Genomic DNA, 9,246 nt, shown 5'->3' on the forward strand with positions numbered 1-9,246 from the left:
AGGATATTATAGACATCAGGCCCCATGAATCATGAGCTTATTGTAATTACAGTCGTTATAGACTATAACAAGTACATGTATCAGGTCAACCGCCCGGCGAGGTTAACTAACGACAAATTAAACTAGTTGGGGAACCGGCAGTCGCGGCGAATCTCGCCGGTGGCCGCCGTCTTGACCCCGACCCTGCCGAGCTTGGTCATCGCTGCCTTGAAGTCGCCGAAGAAGGCGCCCTGGTTCGACGCGTAGTAGTCCACCGTGCCGCGCGACCTCGTGTCGCTGTACAGCACCTGGTCGGAGCCCAGGAGGCCCCTGCCGCCCTGCAGGTTCCGGTAGAAGGCGTTGTCGAAGCTCACCGGCGAGCCGTCCAGGAACGCGAAGCCGTTCGGGTTGGAGCTGCAGGTGCCGCGCAGCTGCGCGGCCAAGGACGAGTCCATGGTCGTGTCGGTGCCGATCCTGTACTGGAAGAAGGGACAGTCCGCCGCGCCGAGGGTGTGGCCGCCTGAATTGACGTGCAAGCCACAGGTCTTGGTCAGGCAAAGCAATATATGTTGCAAATGGTCAGGCTGCCAAGGCCACGTAGGTATATTGCAAATTAACCAAGTGCAAGACAGGTGAGTTGGGCGCTCAAGGCAAGACCTGATAGGGCGATCATGTCAGTCTGTGAGAGGCCCAATCCGGAGAAGAAGGCGTTGAGCTGGTCGAGGTTGAAGTTGGCGTGCGGCAGCACGACGATGTCCCTGGTCGACACCCTGCCGTCATACCTGCCGAGCTCCACCTGGTAGTTCGGCCCACCGCTCTGCAGCCATGTGCCCATGCATGTAACTGACAACATTTCACTCTCGAAAGTCGAATCTGTGTTCAGCATGGTTAGCGACTGAGTGGTCGGCAGTTACCTGGTAGACGGATTCTTTTGCAGCGAGGGCCAGGATGTCCGCGCACGACACCTTGTACCGGCACTGCGGGTCGCTGTCCACGGCGGCCTTGGCGTTCAGAATCGTCTGAAACCCATCCGGCTTCAGCGACTGGTTGTCGCTGTTCCGCCACTCGTCGTCGCCGTTCGAGTTCACGATCATGATCGAAGCGTCACAGCCCTGCATGCGCATCAGACGGTCGATCACTGACGCTACAAGTCAAGCTAGCTTAATGAGTCAGCAGACGCCAGAGAGCAGCTGCGTACGTACCCTGACGACGCAGTCGTGGAAGAAGAGCCTGAGCGCAGCGGGCGCGGAGATCGGGGATTTCGCCATGGACTGCTGCACGGAGCCCCGGACGATGGTCTCCAGGTTGGGGCAGATGCTGGCGTAGTAGTCCGGCCTCAGCTGCGCGACTGCAGACGGCGACATGAACGCCGCGGACACGACGGCGGCGGCGACGAAGGCCAACCGAAGCCTCGCCATTGATAATCCCTGCAGCTTGCTTACTGGAGTCTGTTGCTTGCGTGCTCCAAAAAGTGTGGCTAGCTGGTGGTTTCGTCGAATCGAGGTTGGTTTGAAAGAGATGGCGCATTGGAATGGAGGCTGCATGGGCTTTATATAGCACAAGGCACAGGCTGGTGGACTAACGTGCGGCTAGCTCCCTCGTCTTGAACGGCCAATGCAACTCGACCTAGAGCGCGCGCGCGTGTACGATTTGTGAAGGCAACTGGAGTTCATATGGTCGGAGTGATATGTACGCATAGATTAGCAGATCGATGATTCCCGTGACTAGATCACACCTCATCAATAGCCGCCCTGGAAATTCTGAACCAAGGCACCGATTCTACAGTCACACGCTTGATAGCTGTTTCCTTCAAAATTCAGGCTTGGAAATCAGGACTGCGTACTAATAATCGCATCACTGGAACAAATATAGCTTAATACTAGACAGTCAGAGAGTAATGGTTATGCACCGATCAATTATGTGCTAATTTATTCTTAAAAAATATGTGCTAATTGGGGCTATGCGTTTGGGGACGTGGTGGTGGACTCTGCCTTGTTGCCAACGCCGCCTTCCTTGTTGCCTTTCGGGGGCTGCTCGATGGCTTGCCACTCCAATTCGAGGTGAGCAATCGTCGGCCTTCAACTTTTTTGGTCCCTAGCTTGATAGACCCTTACGAATATTTGTATTGAGATGTTATTACTACTACTGGAAATGATACCTTTAGAATCCCTGAGACCAAGAACTGGTTCAGATGGAAACCATCTACTTCTGCTTTTTCCTCGGATTGCACTCCAGCGAAGAATAGTAGTAGGCGGCAACAGTCCGCACCGGTGGTCATGTAGTCGGTGTCAAGGTGCTCGGTTTTGTTTTGCATGGTAAGCATCAAAATGGAAAATAGCTTGGATTCTTCAGATAGTGAAGTGCTTCTAAAGTGTTTGTTGCATTGTCTCACAACGTGGCAAATGTCTGGATGGTTATTGATTTTTTCTCCATGCCATGTGTCTATGTTTTTTTTATTTGGAATTAACCATCGAAGGTAGTGGAAACATGATTGCAATAAAATAAAATCGGATACATGTAAATATAGGAATGTGCCTCTGCCAAAATTTGGATGTATAGGAATGTAGATATAATGAATAAATGTGAATTTATTATGAGGAAAATAATAGAAAGTTAAGCTATGCAAAGATTGTTGTTATACCGTATAATAGTGCTTATTAAACTATACAAATGCCTACAATGTTTTTGTACACATGCACATGACTTGAAGGCAAAATAAATTAGAAAATCTCTTTGTACACAATGTTTTTGTCATGTCTTCCTCTGGACTTTCTGAATCATCTATAAGCACCTTCAAACCTTTCCTTCACAACATTTCTGCATTTTCTTTTTCTGTGAAGAATTTTGTTCCTATTTGTTTGACCACTATTGTCCTTGTGTTTCATCTTTTTCCCACCAATCTTTTTGCTCAATCTTATTCCAATCTCTATAGCTTCTTCTACTTTTCGTTTGGTGTGATTAAAGTCAACATCTGAGCCTTCAAGTTCAAAGTGTTGTTTTTTGCATACTTGTCTCTTTGCGATCTTCGTCTAAGTCATTGTCTATTATAATAGCTTTATTTCTTCGTTTTAGATTCAGTTTTCTTGATGATGAATAGTTTCATTTACATCTACTTTGATCTATATTGCTTCCATCGCTATCTTCTAGTTCTTCTTTAGTAAGCGTCACTAAGATTGATGCCTTTTCACTAGATGAATCCTTGATGCTGCGTTCCTGTATAAAAAAAATAGTCACGTGTTTTGGAAAAGTGATTTTGGCATGCATATCTTTTGCAGCACCTTATTTTTGGCCTCTTCCAATTTTCTTGTTTGTTGATTCATCATGTTCTACATGTCCTGATCCATCAATTCCTATCAGACAGAATCTACAAAGATAATAATTAATAACAGAAGGTAATATAATTACTTGAAATATGCAAAAAATGTTCTTTACCTTTTCAACTTTATCATTCAAGAATTTTGTCTCAAGCTTGTCGTCAGGCACAAATATTTTTTTACTAAGTAGCCTGGTTTTCCTTCAATCAAATTTTGATTGCTCAGCTTGAACATAAATATAAGTGTTTTTTCTAGTTGTTGTATAATCTCTGGTACATCTTCAATATTTTCATTAAGTGAATCTAGTAATCTGAGATAGATGTGCTGAGAATTCTATGTGCCTCATCATCAAATATAATGCAGGTAATAGTAGTTGTGGGGTCACTTATTTGCAGTCAAATCCAATACCTATTATAGCACGGTTGTTAGGGTAATGAAATTTATAGAAAATAAAGTTAAATATAGTGCATGTATAAGTAAAGCAATGTTGCTGAAAGCTGGTACAACATGTTTACCTAGGTGTCGGCTTTTTTTATATTCTTTGCAATTGTTACAATAATACTTGTCATCTATCTTAGTACACATTTTGTTGCAATTGTTGCATGACATGTACCACCACTTAGCATTTTCTTGCAGCTGATATATCCTTGCTTTTGATGTAAATACAAAATCCTACAAATAAAAAATTGAGTGTTGCAACTTAAAAAATGCAATATTAACTCCAAAAGAAATATTGATGTTAATACTTGATATGTTGGGTTGTCGTGTCTCATTTCAGTGATATCTCGTAATGTTCTTCTGTTATAGAACATTTGCTCTTCTAGTGTCCCATATGTACTTTTGTTTACCTCCATCATTTTTGATAAAGTTTCTTCCCTTGAGTGCCTATAAATTATAGTGTTAAGATGTAATAATTATATATGTAAAAAAGAATTTAATAATAATATTTCAAAAATAACAGATGACATACTGCATACGTGTCGATAAGTTTCTAGGTTTCTAATACATCTAAATTTGTATTCAATCTTGTGGCGCTAGTGGTCTTTAGAGATATAACTGTTTGATTCATTTATATGTTAGCTTTGTTCATCATGAAGCATCACAATATACTATAAAGTTGTTAAACTTACCTTTGAACTTTGAAGCTTCAACTATTGTTGATGTAACAATAAGAACTATATGCTTTCCAATTTCATCTTCACTCACATATTGTGCTAGCTCTCCCCATAATGTTAATTTAGCCTTTTCACCCCTAAAATTTGTTTTAAAGCATTTAATGTTAAAATTGAATGCAAGAAAATATTCTTTGATGTCCAAAAAATTAATTAATAGGCTTATCTTACTCTAACCGAAGAAGTTCAATCTCACGAATATCTTTAGTTCGCGGATTGACGGTATTCTTCATTATTGTCCTTTGTTCTACCCGTGAAATATTGGTGAGTAATCCAATTACATCTAAAAATTTAGAGATAAATTAATATACATTAAAAGTGAATAGAAAATAAATAAGGATACATCTGAACAGTTGCCTGAGCATTGTTTAGTATCACTTTCTCGTTCTAGTAGTGTATCTGCTTTAGCAAACTCAAAGTGTATTCCTGTAATATATTTGACGGCTCTTTCACCTCCTTCACCTTTGAATTATATATGAACATAATTTTTATTTCATTGCTCACTGGATAGTATGTGGTGGATCCTTGTACTTTAAAATGACTGAATGCATATATTGAACTCTCATTAATCAATGGTCTATAGGTATCTATTAGACTCTTCCAGATAGTATCTTGAATTATTACATCCTATTAAATCAAAGATGAATTTATCAATCATAAAAAAAATATGCATTTTCAGAGTTTAATACCAATACTGTTAATAACAATATCTTTTCGTCCATTAGTAGCATATTCAAGCTCATAAGCTCATCTATTTTGTTATTAATCGATTCCCAAAGTCGTATCACTTTCACTTTAATACTTCATGTATTGTCTTTTTATTGTAAGCTCACTTAGTTTTTTTTTATGTCATTGTGACAGTACCTCAAAGTACAAAAGGCAGATATAAATCAATACTCAAAATATGTTCATGATGTTGACAGAATATGATTGAATAGTAAGTAGGTAAATAAGTTATTGATGTTGCCGAGCAGATTAGTACTGTTTAATTGATGCCTTGTAATCAGTTTTATTACATAATATATGGCCATCTATGCCATATCCATAATTTTATATTTTTTTGTTGACATGAACCTATGCCACTTTATGTTTTTCGTCGTAATTGTGTATTGTTGCTGTCTTTTGCATGATGCTATGCAATATTAAAAAATGTTCCATGGTATATGTCAAACGATTGACATGCTAATTACATTATTCCTAATGGTAGCTTTTAATGTAGAGCTTGAATCAAATATTTTAGCTTACATTATGGATAAGTCCTGCAGAGGAGAATTATAGATATTTATGTGTTCGCTAATTGTAATATAGCCGACTTTCTCCCACCTATCATTTGGTGAATAATAACTGACTGTTTTTAATAGCATATCTTTGTTTTTTTAATAACTATTATCTTGTATTCTCAGAGTCTCATATCACTTGCCTTTAATTTCCATAAAAAAACAATGTTGTTCTTTGGTAAACAATATACTAAACTATTATTGATTCAACACACTTTAGGTACCAATATCAGTAAGCATGTCAAGATATCACACAAAAAAATTGCTTTATATGTTGTCACCTAACATCTAGGAAAAAGGATAAAGATGAACCAAGAAATAAATCTGATGTTATATGAGTAAGTAATTAGCATCTTTTAATAACAAAATACAACATTTGCATTTAATTTCTGGTTACTACAACTTTTTGGAAGAACATACTATTTAAATAAACTCACCAGTGCAAGAAGACCAAAAGATGCTAGACCAGAACTGCTAGGAGGTGGTGACACAACCGGGATTATTCCAAAGAAGAATTTTAGCAGATGTTCGAGTATGAGATCCCATAAATAAATGAAACCTGATTATGGGATATGCAAGTCACGAAGAGGAACAATCAGTTCAGATTCAAGGAATAAACAGTGATACGATGCAAAACGGAAGCCGTAACCAATGCTTCATGAAGAACCAGTGTACGTACGTCGCTGGAGACAAACGTGATGCACAACCAAGCCGGAAACAAAGTTTCAATGCATACCTAATGGACATCACCGGAGGCAAACACGCAATGCACATTGCCAAAGAAAAATGAGCAATAAGAAGCATATTTTTTAATATATATACATATATATATATATATACATATATACATATATATATAAGCAACATCGTCGAATCAGAGTTTGTAACCAATTCAATTACATGTACTATTTATTTTTTTATTTTTCTTTCCACCGAACTATAAAATCAATTAGGGTAATCCATATAGGCTCTTTGATTAAATGTTTTGTTATTTTTCTTTCCACCGACTGAAACTACTAAATCTATTATGGGACTCTTTTATTAAATATAGACCATTAGATGTTCATAACAATGAGCGGTCTAGATATTTTTCCTTTTCCAGATTAACGTGGTAATTTCGTGGCCTTGAGAGCAAACGTGGAGGCTCCTTCCACCAAAACTACCAAATCAATTAGGGTAATCCATGTGGACTCTTTGATTAAATGTTTTGTTATTTTTCTTTCCACCGACCGAAACTACCAAATCTATTATGGGACTCTTTCATTAAATGTAGACCGTTAGATGTTCATAACAACGAGCGGTCTAGATTTTTTTCTATTTTTTTCAGATTAACATGGTAATTTCGTAGCCTTGGGAGCAAACGTGGAGGCTCCTTTTGTTGGCCAATTACTAAGGTAATAGATTATATATGGTGCAAGGCATTAGATTTCTCCAAACTAGCAAGGTGACTCACACTAATAGTATGGCTAGTCTCACTGCAATATTTTGTTATAATAACATTTGATAAAAAAATTAGTTGCCTTTTCTTTTTTTATGAATTTAGTATCATTTAGTTACAAAACATTTAGTTACAAAACGTTTAAAATTAGAAGAGGAGATAAAAACTATGTTAGTGAAAGAAAAAATTATTTATGTTTTAAACTTGTATCCGAATCGTATATATATATATATATATGTATAGTTTCGATTCATATACGTTTTTATACACTACTAAAATCATGTATTAGGTGTATGTAGTTCAACCAAAATTAGAATATGTTTATTTTGTATGTTGTGTCTTACATGCTGACTGCTTGATGCGACGGCCTTAAGTTACATGATGCTTCTTAATTTATTATCTTAGTAATAATTTTGAATTATTATTATTATTATTATTATTATGAATTTTAGCTATTGATTAATTGTTTTTATATGGACTCTTTATTTAGGTATTAATTTGATAGAATCACAGCAGAACATTGTTTTGTATATATTTTAAATGTTTATCGGAAATAATTTTTAATACACTAAATATATATGTTTTAATTCAATGATCTTTTTTTAGTTTTGTTCGGGTCATCAAAATCTCAGGACTGGTTCTGGATGGTCCTACGCAAGCATCCTAAGGAAGAGAGGTTTGGGAGGTGGAAGAAACTAAGGGTCTGTTTGTTTGAGTTTCTGCTTTTGAGTTTTTCTGAAAAGCTGTGTTTTTGGCTTGTCTGAAAAGTTGTTTTTGAAAATAGACTGTTGACTTCTATAACAAATTTTTGGCTTCTCAGCATATAGCTTCTCAGAAAAGCATATCTCAACGAGCTTCTCAGTTTTAGTTCATTTTCCTCAGAAGCAGGCTTCTAACTTCTCCAAAAACCACTTCTTCAGAACCCCGTTTATTCTGGCTTCTGCCAGTAGCAGAAGTAAAACTAGAAACAGGAAACAAACAGAGCCTAAGTAGGAAGCTGATGTGATGCAGTCGGATCCGGATCCGACGGTTCAGATGCGTCAGACTGCATTTTTTCAAACGTTCACTCGGCTGGCGTATAGAACGTCCCGTATTCATAAGCTGGATATCTCGCGGAGGAATTACGTGAAGAAGGTGTGTACGAAGTCTGCCCATTACGGCACAGCATATGCTTGCGTAGAGTTCGACCTGCTTCTTACGCGTAATCTTGCGAGTGCTGCAACAACGAGAGAGTTGACTCGACATAGGTTAATTCTTTTAGTTTTTAACATACCAGCTTCTAGAATATGCAAAAATTATAAACGAAATACGTGCTCTTTTTGGTTGAGAGAAATCGTAGTTTCAGTAAGCACAAATCAAACGACAACTTCAGAGTTCAAGTTAAAACTCCTGGGCGTGTTTCAGGAAAAGAAAATTACTTACGTATCTACGGGTTCACAGTCAATCTGAAATGTGAAATATTTAGTACTGTACACTCCACTGAACTTCTGTACATGTTCAGTCCCAAGAACAGCTTCACTTTATCCTGTTGAAGAGAGGGCTGAACACTAGCACTGCGATGATGGCCTATGGACGCGCTTGCATGTCGACCGAGTCCGATGTCCTGCAGGAAAACCGACAAAGGAACGCTCACAGTTTGGCATTCCGTTTTTATTATTATGTTCTTCAGTTGGAATGTTCTTCGGCATGTTGACACCTGCATGGTGCTGTACCACTACCAGGTCAACTGAACTCTACCCATAGTATGCACTCAAGGGATCGTCACCAAAGCACAAATTATGGAGGCCTAGTTTCAAAATTCCTGCAATTCAATCATGCTGCAAATTTTCATGTTTTCAGATAACTTCGTTCGATTAAATAGGCTAGAGATACGGTCAGTGAGAACAACGAACTGATCCACCTTCAGATTTAAAGATCTGGCAAGAAAATTTTTACACTGAATTGGTATGTATCATCATATCGCATTGCAGTTTTCTTTCAAAAAAATAAAATAAGAAAATAACATATTGCAGTTTTCATCAGAGATTCACCATGGTTCTCTGTTTGACTGAAGAAATGTTCATCAG

At 38.2% G+C, this 9,246-nt stretch overlaps 1 protein-coding gene across 1 annotated transcript; it reads right to left on the reverse strand.

Moving 5' to 3' along the window:
• LOC133883255 (peroxidase 16-like) lies at window positions 1-1,483 on the reverse strand. Its single transcript, XM_062322528.1, has 4 exons — window positions 1,182-1,483; window positions 894-1,091; window positions 637-796; window positions 1-499 (listed from the first exon to the last, which is right to left on the reverse strand). The coding sequence occupies exons 1-4, from the start codon at window positions 1,395-1,397 to the stop codon at window positions 123-125; spliced, it is 951 nt and encodes a 316-aa protein (XP_062178512.1). The 5' UTR covers window positions 1,398-1,483; the 3' UTR covers window positions 1-122.
• Between the last annotated feature and the right edge of the window lie 7,763 nt (window positions 1,484-9,246).

The sequence above is a fragment of the Phragmites australis genome, chromosome 10 (assembly GCF_958298935.1).
Source record: "Phragmites australis chromosome 10, lpPhrAust1.1, whole genome shotgun sequence".
Lineage (NCBI taxonomy): Eukaryota > Viridiplantae > Streptophyta > Magnoliopsida > Poales > Poaceae > Phragmites > Phragmites australis.